The sequence below is a fragment of the Natrix helvetica genome (genome assembly GCF_964273705.1).
Source record: "Natrix helvetica genome assembly, chromosome: 4".
NCBI classification, from domain to species: Eukaryota; Metazoa; Chordata; class Lepidosauria; order Squamata; family Natricidae; genus Natrix; species Natrix helvetica.
Genome location: NC_138550.1, coordinates 11,764,337 through 11,781,446, shown reverse-complemented (window position 1 = coordinate 11,781,446; position 17,110 = coordinate 11,764,337). Strand labels below are relative to the sequence as shown.

General features: G+C 44.6%; 1 protein-coding gene across 3 annotated transcripts in view; it reads left to right on the top strand.

Annotated features, from left to right (window-relative positions):
* SLC36A4 (solute carrier family 36 member 4) overlaps positions 1-17,110 on the top strand; it is a 54,370-nt gene that overhangs the window by 22,842 nt on the left and 14,418 nt on the right. For all 3 annotated transcript variants that reach the window (XM_081950707.1, XM_081950709.1, XM_081950708.1), the window contains 4 exons: positions 682-766; positions 7,824-8,051; positions 10,573-10,671; positions 16,720-16,889. In XM_081950707.1, the coding sequence (XP_081806833.1) occupies positions 682-766; positions 7,824-8,051; positions 10,573-10,671; positions 16,720-16,889 (582 nt within the window). The remainder of the gene's footprint in view (positions 1-681; positions 767-7,823; positions 8,052-10,572; positions 10,672-16,719; positions 16,890-17,110) is intronic.

Here is a 17,110-nt window from a genome sequence, read left to right as displayed (position 1 = left end):
ACCTATGTCTTCTGATGCATTTGATGTATTTTCATGATCGTTGCTTTACTGTATTGCTGTTTTGACCGAGGCTTCCCAAGAGCATGAAGCAAACTCCTGGTCCCAACAAAAACCCCTTTTATTAATTTACTGTGAATTCTGCTCATTCACATCCAGCAAAGTCTTTCAAGGGAGGATTTACAGTCACAGACCTTATCTGGCTTGGAGGGCTGCCAGGCCGATATCTGCAAAACTTGGCAAGGAGTCTTGGAGAGTCACAAACCAATTAAACGAACTAATTGTCTCCTGCAAACTCCACTCCCCTTTTATTTCCTCTGGGTGGGGTCATTCATCATCCACCTATGGCCTTACTCCCAAGTCGACCCCTGCTCTTTAGCTGTTCCCTTCGTCTGGCAATTCTGCGTGTGCGCACACTGGGAACAGGCTCCAGCTGTTCGTCTGCCTCACTGATGGCTGACTCTGATGGCAGCTGATAACTGGCATATGGCTCTGGCTCCCTCTCTGCCTCTGAGACAGAGCCCTCGTCAGAGCCTTCCCCAGACTCTAGGACTGGCCCAGGTTCCTCCCCAACCCTCCTCACTGTCTGAATCTGCTGCCAGCTCTGCTAGCTGCTGGCAGACTACAACAGTTGCCAAGGCCACAACTAACTTAAAAACTTTTCCCTCTCATTATGTTTCCTAGATGTGTCGTTGACTTCTTCCTTGTGGTTACCCAGTTGGGCTTTTGTAGTGTTTATTTCGTATTCTTAGCTGAAAATATGAAACAAGTAAGTACAACAAATGTTGTTTGGAGGTGGTTATGTCCTTGCCCCCTTTGCATCTCATCTGTGGTTTTTCTTCATACTGCTTCATTCTCCTCTAAATGTCCTTGACTGCTCTTCAAAAGCTTCTAGCTTTCCTAGAAAGGAGTGGCCCAAATTTCTAAAAGATGCATCATGGTTCTAATTGGTTCGCTTAGTTAGAATAGAATAGAATAGAATAGAATAACAGAGTTGGAAGGGACCTTGGAGGTCTTCTAGTCCAACCCCCTTCTTAGGCAGGATACCCTATACCATTTCAGACAAATGGTTATCCAATCTTTTCTTTAAAACTTCCAGTGTTGGAGCTTTCACAATTTCTGGAGGCAAGTTGTTCCACTGGTTAATTGTTCTAACCTACAAGGTCCCTTCCAACTCTGTTAATCTCTCTCTCTCTATGTTCAATGCCTTGAGTTATTTGTAAACAATAATAAAGGTGAGATACGAATAAAGAAGCATAAACATAAAATATATATGAATATAAGCCAGCCAGTCATTGATACTCATGTGGCCTCTAAATCGTATACATAAATACCCAAGTGGAATTTTGCAAAAACAAAAATCGCCAAGCGTTAGTAGCGTGATCTTGAAACATGAAAATTTCCCACTTCCTTCGCTAAAAATCTAAATTGGTTTGGGGACCCGATCTAGATACTCATTTTCAACAGTAGGGGGAGCCCAATGGATTCTATTCTTTCAGATGCTGGCTGTTAATTCTATTTTCTTGTAAAAGCTGCATCTTCACCTGCAAACAAAAAACAAAAAAATACCCCACATGTATATAAGAAGGTTAGCCATTTGTCTGGAACGGTATAGGGTTTCCTGCCTAGGCTGGGGGTTGGACTAGAAGACCTCCAAGGTCCCTTCCAACTCTGCTATTGTATTGTAAGGTTAGTCGGGATAACCAATTATTAGGTCATGATCCATCTCTTTTATTTTAAAGTTCGTAGCTCTTACTCAGAACCAAGAAAGCTTGTATTCCTTGCAGCGATCCTTTTGTGTTTAATACTCCTTCCTGATTTTCAGTGGTCCTTTTGTGCTGTTTAATACTCCTTCGTGATTTTCTCATGTTGCCTTCATATATCTTGCTACAGCAGTTCCCAGATATATGTTTTCCCGGTGGGTGACAAGCTGAGAAAAGCAGGTTTATTTTTTTTCCACACATAACACACAAATAAAACAGTAAGATCAGCATAGATTAGCATAGTCCATGTGGCCTGGTTCACACATTACACTATGCCAGTGCTGGCGAATCTTTTCGGCACCAAGTGCTGAAATGGGAGCACACTTTTTTTGGCACGGAGAGTGTGTGTATGGCAGTAGGATACCATTCCGGTAGAGTGCTCCAGAGGGCCCACCCGCCCACCTGAGCTCCTTACTAGTCTTTTAAATCTTCAGCTCTTCTGTGCACGCGTATGGCGCATACAGCGCCTGTGTGACGCTCCGCTGAGCAGCTGGAGCATCATGGAGGCTTGCGGAGGCACTAAGATGCATGCGCCGCTGCGCGCGTCCATGTGATACGGTTGGAACGGGATCTGGAATCCATCATTGGCGTACAGGAGAGCACTGGAAATTGGAAGAGCAGCTCCTGGTGTGCATATGCAAGAGTGCTGGAAACCAGAAGAGCAACTCCCCGGTGCCCATGCGCGTGCCGAGAAGCTAAGCTTCCAGTTTCCAGCATGCGCACTGGTTACCTGGTCTTCCGGTTTCTGGCTTGCACGCATGCGCAAAAACCAGCTGATGAGCGCACATATGCGTGCTGGAACCTGGAAGAGCAACAGGCAACGGCTGGCGTGCCTGGAAAGATGGCTCTGTGTGACACTTCCAGCACGTGTGCCATAGGTTCGCCATTCACGGCACTATGCTATATTCTTGTTTTAATTGTATTGGAAGATTCATTCAACCTTGTCTTGATTTTCTTTCATGGTGGCCTCCAGTCTCTATGGTCTCTATCTCTCACTGAGAGATGGTCAGTTTAGCTATTAATGCCTCCGGTTTGATTCTTTTACTCTTCCTATCTTGAGTCCTATTTTAACACGCTAGTAAAAATAAAGTGACAAAGTAGCATAAAGCAGGGGTGTCAAAATCGATTTCATTGAGGGCTGCATCAGGGTTGTGTTTGACCTCAGAGGGCTGGATGGGCGTGGCCAGGGTAGGCGTGGCCAGCTTGACGTCCCTCGTGTTGGGGGTGCCTGTGGTGGCCCTACCAGCAAAAACGGAGCTTGCAGGAGGCTGTCACAGCCGAAAACGGAGCCTGGGTGGGCCGCGCAGCCCACCTGAGCTCCGTTTTCACTGGCAGAGGTGCCACAGGTTGGTCCTTCGCTGTTTCCAGGATGTCCCCATGGGCCAGATCTAAGCACCCCATGGGCTGGATGCGGCCTTCGGGCCTTTAGTTTGACACCCCTGGCATAAAGCATCTGTGTATGTAGGAAGACAAATGGCAATAGCACTGTTCCTTGGTAGCGATAAGACCTCCTATCTAAGAGATCTATGCATGCTGCAGGATAAAGCAATTAAAACATTTAAAGATGATAATTTGCATCCCTTCAAGTAACGAATGCAATTTTGAAACGCTGCCCTCTGTTAATTGAAACAATGACACTACAGTAAAGGATAAAATCTCCTTTGTGGATTTCGAAGAAGTGGGATAAAGAGAGAATTGAATTTTGATGTTGGAGAAAAATCCTGAGAGAACTGTAGATAGTCAGGGAAATAATCCAGTGGATCGTCAAACAAATTGACTCAAAAGTTTTCACTTGAGGCACAAGTGACTAGCACTAAAATTATCTTACGTCGGACGCATTAGACCTGCAACGGTTCATTTAGTCACCGTTCAAAGTTACAATGGCACTAAAAATGTGACTTATGACAGTGACATTCTTCACACGTGATCATTTCAGCATCCCCAGGGTCAGGTGATTTGCATTCAGATGCTTGACAACTGGCTCAGATTTATGACGGTTGCAATGTCCCGGAATCGGGTGATCCCCTTTTGCGATCTTCTGGCAAGCAAAATCAATCGGGGAAGTCAGATTCACTTAACAATCTAATTTAACAACTGCAGTGATTCACTTAACAAATGGGGCAAGAAACGGACAAAACTCGCTTAACAAATTTCTCACTTAGCAACATACATTCTGGGCTCAATTGTGGTCACAAGCCAAGGACTACCTGTATGAGAAAGCCCAGCTCTCTGGACAAGGCTGTGATCCTAGGGAAGGTAGAAGGTGTTCTGACCCAGGCTTCCTTAACAAGCAAGAAGCAGAGTCTGGGTCCCGGCAAAAGCCCTTTTATTTACACGACTGTGAATTCCTTTCATTCACAGTCAGCAAGGCTTGGCAAAGAGTCTTTCAGAGGAATATTTATCAACACGAACCTTATCTCGCTTGGCGGGCTGCCAGATAACTAGTTTCCAAACGCAGGGCAAGGCAACACTTGGCACAGAGTCTCTTAAAGTCACAAACAGAACTTCCCACTCTTGAAACAACCGAAGGAACTTATTGTTTCTTGCAAAAACCCACTCCCCGTTCGCTCCTCTTTTGTTTCCTATGGGAGGGGCCAATCACCTCCAAGGTGTAGCTTTACTCCCACGTCGACCCTGCTTTCTTAGTTGTTCTTGTCTTCTGGCAGATCTGCGCATGCACACACTGGGAACAGGCTCCAGCTGTTCCTCTGCCTCACTGCTGTCTAGCTCCCTCTCTACCTCCGACACAGAGCCCTCGTCTGAGTTTTCCTCAGCCCCCAGGACTGGCCCATGTTCCCTCCCAACCTGCTTACTGTCCGACTTTGCTGCCAGCTCTAAAATAAAATAATAAATAAAATAAAATAAAATAATAAAATAATATAATAATATAATAATAAAGTAATAAAATAATATAATAATATAATAATAAAATAAAATAATAAATATAATATAATAATAAAATAAAATAAAAAATAAAATAATAAATAAAATAAATAAAATAAATAAAATAAATAAAATAAATAAAATAAATAAAATAAATAAAATAAAATAAATAAATAAATAAAATAAATAAAATAAAATAAATAAAATAATAATTAATAAAATAAATAAAATAATAATAAATAAAATAAAATAAATAAAATAAATAAAATAATAAAGAAAATAAAATAAAGAAAATACAATTATGAAATGATAAAATAAATTAAATAAATTGAATTGAAATGAAATAAAATGAAATAAAATGAAATAAAAAAATTAATTTATCTCCTTGCTAGCAGGTTGTCTTTTACCCTGACCTTCTGTTAGGCCTAATGCAAAATCCTGGCTAATAATGTTTACTATTCCATCGTAATGAAAAACAGTGGGATCCCCAAGAGCCTTAATAGCATATAGTGCCTGCCAAATAATACCAGATGTTTATGCCATAAAATATTTCCCACAATCAAATAGTTGTTCAGATTACTTCAGGTAATTATTAGGGAGACCCTGTGGAGCAACCCTATTATCCCTGTGGTTTAATAGAGAATAGATTGAATGGTCCAAAATGTTTTCATTTTTCTTTCTTTCTTTCTTTTTTCTGGTGGGGTGATTAACATTGGACAAAACTGCAGGAGACTTTGAATTGGTTCTCTTATTCCTAGCAGTCATCTCTGTTCCTACGGGCAAAGTATTATCTTTTTTTTTCTAGCTTGGAGGAAGATCTTAAAGGAAATTTCAATTTCAATTTCAATTTCAATTTATTTGTGCTTCTAGACCGCCCCCTCTCCCAGAAGGGACTCGGGGCGGTGTACAGTCCATAGAGAATATCACAAAAATACAATAAAAAATTAAATATTAAATATTAAATATGTACAGTTTGGAGGAGGTTAAAATGCAATTAAAAGAACTGTACAAAGCTAAATAAATATAATTTTTTTAAAAATCCCTAAAACAGACACAACAGATTATGAAGCCAAACACCACCACCCTCCTTTTTTAATGAAATGTAAGACAGTTTTAAGGGACGTGGTGGCTCAGTGGCTAAAAAGTTGGCAATTTGGTGGTTCGAATCCCTAGCGCCGTTTAGCAGAGTGAGGTCCCGTTACTTGTCCCAGCTTCTGCCAACCTAGCCGTTTGAAAGCATGTAAAAATGTAAGTAGAAAAATGGGAACCACCTTTGGTGGGAAGGTAACAGTGTTCCGTGCACCTTCGGTGTTTAGTCATGCCGGCCACATGACCACAGAGATGTCTTCAGACAGTGCTGGCTCTTCGGCTTTGAAATGGAGATGAGCACCGCCCCCTAGAGTCGGGAACGTCTAGTACATATGTGCGAGGGAAACCTTTACCATTTTAAGACAGTTTACCATGTTCATACTTCTTCTTGTGTGAATCTTGGATTTTAATATGGGAGAATTGAAATACTACTGGGAAACTCCTGTCTGAGGGTGAAGGTTTGGTCTCTGAGCTTGTGGGTTGGCTTCTCAATGTTTTGTTACCAGGCTAGGTAACATCTTCAGTGGAGTTTAGGCAGTGGTGGGTTCCTACCAGTTCAGCCAGGTTCGGCCGAACCGGTATTGGTACGGCGCATGGGTTGCTGGAACTGGCAGTGACCCAGGCCTGCCACGCCCCTAAACCAGTTCCCCAGTTGCCGCCGTCGTTGTCGCCATCTTGTTTTTGAGTTCTGCACATGCACAGAACAATTTCAAATAAATTGCGCATGCGCGTGCACGGACATACCGGCAGTAAAGCTGGCCGGAATCCACCCCTGAGTTTAGGGGATGTCAGTGTCTGTCATGCCCCATAGGAGCCTGAATTGGCAGAGAAAGATGAGCCAGAACTGGAGCAAGGAGAGATCAAGGGGGCGGCTTCGTTGGCTTGGGAGGAAGATGGGGAGGAGCAGGCGCTGTCAGGCCAGGGCCTTTCAGGATTGGGATGGCTTGTGGGTAGGGAGGAAGGGGGGCATGATGACCCGGAGAGGCTAAGTAGTGAGCAAGAGAGACAGAGCTCAGGTGATGAGCAAGGACCACCCCCTCCTGATCCTCGAGCATGGAGAGTGGAGAGTAGGTGAGAACAGCACAGACTGACCCAACTACTCAGGAAGAGAGAGCCCAGTCCTTCTTCACAAGGCACAAGGGTCTTATGATGGGTCTTGTGATGAGATTATTTTACGTCAAGGTCATTGGGAGGTGAATTGCTGGTGGTGGTGGGTTTGCATGGATTGGTTGAGGGTTGGTGCTATCTCTGGTTGGCTGTGTGGTTGATTCGGATTCTGAGGAGTTTATAGGCTGGTTGTCGGTCAATGTGTCTCTACCCACACTGACACCAAACAGAACAGAACAGAACAGAATAGAATAGAATTCTTTATTGGACAAGTGTGATTGGACCCACAAGGAATTTGTCTCTGGTGCATATGCTCTCAGGGTACGTAAAAAGACAAGATACATTTGTCACGAATCATAAGGTACAACACTTAATGATAGTCATAGAGTACAAGTAAGCAATCAAAATCATAGTAGGAAACAATCAATATAAATCGTAAGGATACAAGCAACAACGTTACAGTCCTGCAGTCATAAGTGGGAGGAGATGGGTGATAGGAACAATGAGAAGACTAATAGTCATAGTAATGCAGCCTTAGTGAATGGTTTGAGAGTGGTGAGGGAATTATTGGTTTAGCAGAGTGATGGTGTTCGGGGAAAAAACATTCTTGTGTCTAGTTGTTCTGGTGCGCAGTGCTCTATAGTGTTGTTTTGAGGGTAGGAGTTGGGTTAGGGTTAGCACCAGTTTGATTGGAGCAAAAACAAAAATCATCGGTCACGCTAGCACCCGCCACACTTGTGTGTTCATCGAAGCCTAGTGCGCCACAAGCAATTCCATCAACAGACACATTGGCCTACAACCAGCCTACGAACCCCTCCGCATCCAAATCAAAGCATGGCTGCAAAACTTTTTTTTTACTACCGTCATTACTTCATATGGTTGTTAAGCGAGTCAGTCACAAAACGAGGACTTCCTTTGGTGCTCAGAATGCTAGATGTGCTAATCTCTCTCTCTCTCTCTTTCTCTTTGCTTAATTTACGGCAGGTTTGTGAAGGATACGCTCAAACGAAATCGTATGCTACGAATACCACGGTGCCCGCTGGCCCCTCGGACAGAAGGACCATCGATCTGAGGATATACATGTTATTTTTTCTTCCGTTTGTCATCCTCTGGGTTTTCATTCGGGATCTCAGGCATCTGTCTGTGTTCTCATTCCTGGCAAATGTAGCCATGGCTGTCAGCTTGATCATTATTTATCATTATGTTATAGAGGTGAGTAGCAATAGCAATAGCACTTAGACTTACCATATTTTTCGGAGTATAAGACGCACCGGAGTATAAGACGCAGCAAGGTTTTGAAGAAGAATTTTTTTTAAAAAAAGTTTCTGCACTCTACAAACCTCCCCAAAAGGCCAGTTTTTCATGAAAACGGGCCCATTTTTTTTTTTTAAAAAGGGCATGCATAGCCCTTAGGAGGCTTGTAGAGTGCTCCTGGGGGGCGGGAGGGAGAAAACAAGTAAAAAATGGCCCGTTGCGGGCTGGAGGGGGGAAACGGGCTGTTTTTTGCTCATTTCTGCTCTCCCCAGCCCCCAGGAGCTCTTTGAAAGCCTTCTAAAAGCTATTCACGGCCATTTTGGTGAAGGGGGCAGAGTTTCGGGAGGCCAGAAATGCTGTACTCAGTGTATAAGATGCACCCAGATTTTCAGCCTCCTCTTTGAGGGAAAAGGGTGCATCTTATACTCCGAAAAATACGGTAATTCTCATACACTCAGTTTGTACTATGATTGTAATTTTTGCAAAGTGTGCCGCTGCTGAGTGGGGGGAAAAAGTTGATTTTAATCATCCAGAAAACTTTCAGGAAGAAACTATTCAGACATAAAACTCTTCCAGCATTTTCAATGGCAAGGCAGGCAGCATACACATTTAATCAATCAATTAATTAAAATGTCTTAGGAATGGGAAGAATGGATGTTGAATTTGAATTTGAATTTGGAAGCCATCTTTTCCATTGGGCCTTCAGGCCCAACATATTTTCTACTGTGGGAAAATGGGGTGGGCGGGGATTATATGAAGTATGGGAGATATATACTGTAGTCTGAATAACATTCCTTTCTCAGAGAGTCAAGGACATTTTGCCCGGCACCTCTAGTGGTGTGGCTGGGAGGCATCTCCCGTTGGGACGGTGCCTGATTGGGCCATGCGATGGACATATGAGTGGTGGGCAGGGGCTTGGACTTTCACTTGGGTGGGGAAAACCTGGAAGCTTTCAGTTTCGGGTTTTCCCAGATGTGCCAATATGACTTCTTTAAAAGAATGGAACTTTGAGGAACCTCAAGCCTTGGTGTCTTCTTTAGTTTGGGGGGGGGGTTGTTACTTGGAACCCAGACACACGGTGCTTTACAGCCGTCTTTAAGCAGTTTACAGAGTTTTCCCCCAACAATCCTCATTTTACCATCCTCGGAAGGATGGAAGGCTAAGTCTGTCAAGAGGGGGGGTTTCCACCCTGAATTAAGGAGGCGAGGATCTTGGCATTCCGTATAGCATACTTCCGAATAAGCAGAAATAAAACCCGAAGCATATTCAAATGAAAACACTTTAATATAAAATAAAATAAAAATACAAAACTTTGCTAACTCAATTAACTGCATCTCTGCAGAGTTATGTTGCCCACCCTCTTGGTAGGCGAACGGAAGATCAGAAGGAAAGTAAAAGAATGTGTGACGTATTATGTCTGACATGCGCACTAATCATTGTCAGATAAGAAATAGTTCAGTCTGCTGTATAACACAGAATATAAGCACAAGTTGGCAAACCAATTAACGCAGTGACAAAGTCAACCTTGAGCCGGTCAGGAACGAACTCCAGACTGAGTAGGAAGGATTTCTCCCCTGTTTTGAGTCAGTGTCACATTTGGCTGTGTTCTACCCCGTACACCAGGGGTGTCCAAACTTGGGAACTTTAAGACTTGTGGACTTCAACTCCCAGAATTCCCCAGCCAGCCATGCCGTACACCCTGGTCCTTTCTCATGCGAATTTGGTCCTGTGTTTCTGTACCTTCACGCAAGCGCCAAGGGCGGCGGAAACAATCTCACTGGAGAAGAAAACAAGGATAAACAACTTCCGTACAGGTAGTCCTCAACTTCTGCCACAATTGAGGCCAAAGTTTATGTTGCTAAGGGAAACATCTGTTAAGTGAATTGCGCTCGTTCAGCGAATCACTACAGTTGTTAAATTAGTAACCCCGTTGTTAAGTAAATCTGGCTTTCCAATCGACTTCATTTGTCAGAAGGTCGAAAAAGGGGATCACAAGACCATGGGACACTGCAACGGTTACAATTGTGAGCCTGGGAGGCAAACCATTCCCCTAGTTAATTGCCCTCACTGTCAGGAAGTTTGTAATCATCTCCTTTTAATGACCCTATAATCCCTTGCGGGGTGGAGTCTGGTCAACTGAATGGAGTTGAGTATTTACTGGCCGGATGCCCTTCCTGTCACCAATACGGAGTTATATCCAGCAGATACATTCTCAACGTGGCCAGAGAGAGAGAGAAATATCTGCCGCTACCTAGGATCAAACTCACAGCCTCCTGATTGTGAGGCGAGAGATGCACCTCTAGGCCACCGCACCACTCATCAGGAGGTTTATAATGAATGAAGAATATCCTTCATTGGTTGTGATTTTGGTCATTAGGTGGCCTACCTTTGCTTCTTTGGGGAAAAAAATGGCTGCTCTTGAAACTGTTGTAAAATTTGGTTTAGCTACCGATCTCCACTCTTTGATTTCTCTCCCCAGGGTTTATCTGAACCTCGAAAACTGATCCTGGTGGCTGGTTGGAGCAGGTATCCCCTTTTCTTTGGCACAGCTATTTTTGCATTTGAAGGAATAGGAGTGGTGAGTATTTACGCTGGGGTTAACAACCTGCCAAAGTCCTCAAGTTCAAACATGTTTTTCTTTTCCCTTTATTGCTCTGCAATGCATTCTATAAACATGTGATTCCCACTGTTAGGGCCATCCTGATGAAAGTGAGTGGGAAGTCACCAAGTTCCCAAAAGGGAATGTTTGCTCATTCATGCTCGTCTGGCCCACAACCTGGAAGAGGAGATTCCCAGGGCGCATGCGCGTGCCCAAAAATGAACGTCCGGTTTCCAGTGCGTGCATGCGCAAAAGCCAGCTAGTCTTCCAGTTCCTGGCACGCATGCGCATGTGACGATCAACTGGCCGGCGTGCATGCTCACTAGTGATGGGTTTCAATTTTTTTTAGAACCTCTTCTGTAGGTGTGGCCTGCTTTGTGGGAGTGGCTTGCCAGCCATGTGACCGGGTGGGAGAGGCTGGCCAGCCATGTGACTGAGTGGGAGTGGCTTGGCAGTCTGTGACTGGGTGGGCGTGGCCAACTTGTAAAAAGTGGTGAAACTCACTTAACAACGCTCTTGCTTAGCAACCAAAATGTTGGCTCAGAAACACTGGCATTTGAAGCACGAAAGTCTTAAAGCTGTCAAGTTACAGGACCCTTGCACCCCTAACCCTTTGGGAAAAAAACCCAGGGGTATTCAAAGTTGACAGCTTTAAGACTTGTGGACATCAACTCCCAGAATTCCTCCTCCAGTCATGTTGGCTCAGGAACTCTGGCATTTGAAGCACGCAAGTCTTAAAGCTGTGAAGTTACAAGACCCTTGCACCCCTAACCCTTTGGAAAAAAACCCCAGGGGTGTTCAAAGTTGACAGCTTTAAGACTTGTGGACATCAACTCCCAGAATTCCTCCTCCAGTCATGTTGGCTCAGGAACTCTGGTATTTGAAGCACGCAAGTCTTAAAGCTGTCAAATTACAAGACCCTTGCATCCCTAACTCTTTAGAAAAAAACCCCAGGGGTGTTCAAACGTGACAGCTTTAAGACTTTAAGGTTTAGAGAGGACTCTTAGAGGCGGGCGGGATGATTGGTGAGCCAGCCAATCAGTGAGCGGTGGGCAGGGCAAGCGTGGTGCGGGCGGGGGGAGGGAGCTGGAACCGGTTCTAAACGGCACGGTAGATTTGTGGAACCTCTTCTATAGAAGAGGTTAGAACTGGCCGGAACCCACCCCTGATGCTCACGCAGGAAAATGGAAGACTAGTTCTTCCAGTTTCCGGAGCTGCCACATGCATTAAGTCCAACTGACCGTCGCACGCGCATGCGTGCCAGAAACCTGGAAGAAGAATGGATGATGCCGCGCATGCCAGGCAACATGGGTCCGCGTGCCACTTTGGACACCTGTGCCATAGGTTCGCCATCCCGGCTCTATGTCATACATGAAGGGTGGAAAAAAGTTGAATTGGGTGTGTTGTGCACAAAGGCTGTTGTGTGTGTGTGAGAGAGAGAACAGAAGAAGGGGCATTAATGTCACTACTTGCACTCTCAAGGACGTTCATGAGAAATGAAAGTTTGAGATGGTAGCCGCAGCAAAAGAAGTTTGAGATGGTAGCCGCAGCAATAAGATTAAAGCTCTCCTTTTTTTGATATGTATTGTGAGAATGAGTGAGTAGAGCTTGTTGAAATCTCTGCAACTTGTGGCCAAGAGTCAGTTTGCTTGTAGATTCCCTCTTCTAAAGACGAGCAGAATCATCATGAACTGTCTTAAGTGGTAGATGATGAGCCAATCATTGCAAAAATTGCGGCTATTTATATGTAGAACTTTCATGGTTAGCTTGATTGTGTTTATTTTTAATTTCATTACTGTAAATTGCCAAAGTTGTTTGAGCTAGGCAACAGTAAATATTTGCGGAAGCAAATTGATGAAATAAAGAGAAGTTGTGTTTTTGGGTATAAATCACAGACGTTTTTTCTCTCTCTTTCTTTAGCTCAGGACATATAGCCCGGCTTTATGCAGCAGTGACTGCAAATTTTGCTTCCGTAACTTATGGAAGGGGAAATTAGATGGGTCATCTTTGATTTGGTTTACCTGTGGAGATTCTTAGTCATCCAGGTCATGGTTGTCCCAAAGGTGCGTTTTTTTCAAGGGGCAACTGGACTTTCTAGTTTTTCTTTGAAGACTTTTCGCTTCTCATCCAAGAAGTTTCTTCAACTCTGACTGGATGGCGGGGAACGGAAGGATTTATACTCCTTGCAGACAGCTGGTCATTTGCATTCTTTTAGGGAGTTGTTGAGGCCACCTGGAATTTTATCTGTGTCCTCGGGGTCACCTGAGCCTTCTTGAAACTATCACGGAGATGCTACAAAGGTCGTAACTCTGAAAAATGGTGATAAGTCACATTTTTCAGTGCCTTTGTAACTTTAAACGGTCACTAAATGAATGATTGTAATTCAAGGACTACCTGTGACTAATCAAAGAGCTACCAATGGGAAAACCATGCCCACAGCAACTGTGCACGCTGAGGCAACTCCGGACTTGACTAGTCTCTTCCTACTGAGTAAAGCTTTCCAGTATGAAGAACCAATTGTCTTCTCTCCTTTGGCAATGACCACAGCATAGAAAGTGAGGAAGTTTATTTATACAGGATTAGCTGATAACCCGGCGCTGCACGGTTATTTATTTATCCCAACCCTCCTGCCATGAACGTCGTCGCAATTTCTAATGTTGGATTTTCCCCCTTACCAGAGGGAGCCCCCTTGTGGGGTACTGTGAAGCTGTTACCATGGCAATTCCACAGCGCTGTACAGTAGAAGCCATTTTAAGGTAGTACGGTAGAAGCCATTTTAAGGCACAACAGGCTGCATCTTAACAGGACACCCCACCCAAGAGGTGTTAGGGGTGTCTTACCCCCACAGTATTTGTTTCCACAGAATAAGTCATCTGTGTACCAAGTTTTGTTGAAATTGCTTGAGGTGTTCCAGAGTTATGCTGGAACATAGACACACACACACACACACTAGAATATAGATGAGATAGATATAGATATAGATATAGATATAGATATAGACATAGACATAGACATAGACATGTAGGTAGGTAGGTAGGTAGGTAGGTAGGTAGGTAGGTAGGTAGGTAGATGATAGATGATAGATAGATAGATAGATAGATAGATAGATAGATAGATAGATAGATAGATAATCCAGCAAGTGCTTTCTCTGCAGCTTCTCTGTTGTCCTCTGACATCTCCCTGAGGGTTCTTCTCAAATCCCATCAAACCTGTTTTTCCTTCAGAACTCCTTTAGGCTTAGCAAGTATTGAATCTGCGGACAATTAGGGAAGGATAGTTTTTATTCACGGAGGCTGGTGTTTTTCCTTCACCCCAAATTCATTGGGCGCCATTGGCAATTGAAGAACCTAACCTGATGCTTACGTGAGATTGTTCTCGCGTTTGAAGAGGTTCAGGATTGTTCAGTTGGTGCAATTACATGCGGGAATTGGCTGTCACAGTGCAATTTCACACTGCGGCTCTCCAAAAATTAATGTAATTTTATACGTTCGGTTCTTAAATCTAAAGTGTGTGTTTATTTGGTGGGGTTTTTTTCCTCCTAGGGGTTGGACACCGTTTAGAGAAAGTGCCAGGCTCAATTTAAAATATGCCTTCATGAAGCTGTCTCAACCCTGTATAGAGGTTTTGGGCAGCCTTTTTAAGGCAGTGGATAAGACTGGCATATTTTCAGTGTCGTGATAGAGGTCCGTGATGGCAAAACTATGGCACGTGTGCCACAGGTGACACACAGAACCCTTTCTGCGGGCATGTGAGCCGTCGCCTAAGCTCAGCTCCACTGTGCACCTCCCGCCAGCCAACTGGTTTCTGGGTCTCTGCCATGCATGCTTGGGTGGGGGTGGGCGGGATGCATGAGGGAGACATAGACACATGCGTGGGGGATTTGTGCATGCATGTGCATGGGATGCACGAAGGGCAGGGCGCATGCGTGGGTTGTGTGCGCATGCGTGGGGGAGTGCAAAGTTACGCACGCATACGAGGGGCGTGGGGAGATCATGCACTCGTGGGGAGCATGGGGGGGGTTTGCACATGCATTGTATTATGGGTGCAGGTGCACATGCGCGCTTTCGGCACGCAATGACGAAAAGGTTAGCCATCACTGATACAGGTAGTCCTCGACTTACGAACACCACCGAGCACACATTTTCCGTTGCCAAGCAAAATAGAGTTAGCTGAGCTTTGCCCCATTTTACAATCTTTTTTTGCCAAAGTTGTAAGCGAATCACTGCCGTTGTTAAGTGAGTCATGCACTGGTTAAGCGAATCTGGCTCCCTCCCCGTTGACTTTGCTTGTTGAAAGCTGCCTGTCTTCTTTTTCACAACCTCTTTGGATGTCGGGAGAGCAGTCCATGGTCAATCGGTTGCAATTAATCTAGAGGTCCAAGCCCTCAATATAACACCGCTACTGTAGTCCATTGGTGTCAAACTCGATTTCACTGAGGGCCACCTCAGGGTTGTATTTCACCTTGGGGCCAGAGTGAGCATGGACAACCTGATGTCACTTGCATTGGGGGCGCCTGTGGAGGCCTGAGTGCTCTGCCAGTGAAAATGGGCTCCCAAGCTCCGTTCTTTGCTGCGACAGCTTCCTGCAATCCTTTGCCAGTGAAAATGGGCTCCTGAGCTCCGTTTTTGGCTGTGACAGCTCCCTGTAATCCTCTGCCAGCGAAAACGGAGCTCATTGAGATCCATTTTCGCTGCATAGGCACCGCGGGCCGCTCCTTTGCTCTTTCCATGGTGGCCCCACACTGTGGGGCCTACGGGCCAGATATAAGCATCCCATGGGCCAGATCTGGTCCTTGGCCTTGAGTTTGATACCCCTACTGTAGTTAGTTGACTCAGATGTCTAGGATATTTTGGAAGTAAAGATAAAAGGCAAAAGTTTCTCTATTCAGTCATGTCTGAAGTCCTTGGTGTGGTGCTCATCTCCATTTCTTGGCTAAGGGAGCCAGCATTGTCTGAAGACGCTTCCATGGTCATGTGGCCAGCATGGCTATATGACAAAGGCACATGGAACGCTGTTACCTTCCCACCAAAGTGGTACCTATTAATCTACTCGCATTTGCATGCGTTCGAACTTGTAGGTGGGCAGAAGCTGAGGCAAGGAGCAGGAGATCACCCCTTTGCACAGTGCTTGGGTCTCAAACCCAGGCTGTCAGCTTTCCAAATGACAGGTTCAGCGTCTTTAACTACTGAGCTATTGTGCCCCTCTATTTTGGAAGTCGCTTACATAATGTATTTTTCGGAGTATAAAATGCACCAAGATTTTGAAGAGGTAAATTTTAAAAAAGGTTTTTGCACACTGCAGACCTCCCAAACCCTGTGCACGCCTCATTTTTTTGTGAAAAATGGGACATGCAGAAAGTTTAAGAGGCCTGCAAAGTGCTCCTGCCCCCCCCCCAAAAAAAACGAGCAAAAAATGGCCCCTTTTCACAAAAACGGGTCCGTTTTTTGTACCCAAAAGGACATGCACAGCCTTTAGGAGCCTTGTAGAGTGCTCCTGGGAGTTGGGAGGGCAGGGGCAAAAATGAGCAAAAAACTGTTTTCCACTGTTTTTGCCCTCCCCAGCCCCCAGGAGCACTTTGCAGGCCTCCCAAACCCTCTGCACGTCCATTTTTGTGAAGGGGGCAGGGTTTCGGGAGGCCAGAAATTCAGTGTATAAGACGCACCCAGATTTTCACCCTCTTTTTTGGGGGGAAAAGGTGTGTCTTATACTCTGAAAAATACGGTAATTCTCATACACTCAGGTTGTACTATGGTTGTAATTTTTGCAAAGTGTGCAGCAGCTGAGTGGGGAAAAAAGTTGATTTTAATCATCCAGGAAACTTTCAGGAAGAAACTATTCAGACATAAAACTCTTCCAGCATTTTCAATGGCAAGGCAGGCAGCATATGAATTTAATCAATCAATGAATTAAAACGTCCTAGGAATGGGAAGAATGGGTGTTGAATTTGATTTTTATGTTTTGTTTTGTAAAAAGCTTAATAAAAATCTCTTATTCTCGTCTCACATAGCTCTGTCCTCTCTTTTTCAGGTCCTCCCCATCCAGAATAGGATGAAAGAAGTTGACCGCTTCCCATTGGCGCTCAACGTTGGCATGGGAATTGTGATGACCTTGTATACTTCATTAGCCACCCTGGGATACGTACGCTTTGGGGACGAAATCAAAGCCAGCATTACTCTCAACCTGCCACAAGACCGATGGTCAGTCGAAGCATGTTAAGACTTGATGTTTTTAGTATCCTTGTAATTGCAAAGTATTTTCCATAATCGATGTGAGTATTCCCAGTAACATCTATCCCAGCCCACTAGAGCCGGGAGGCAGGATATGTTACCGGTCCCCTCCAGGAAGGAAGCCCATGTGGTGGGACCAAGAAGAAAAGGCCTTCTCTCCCCATGGAACATATTGTAATTCCTGTGGAGAT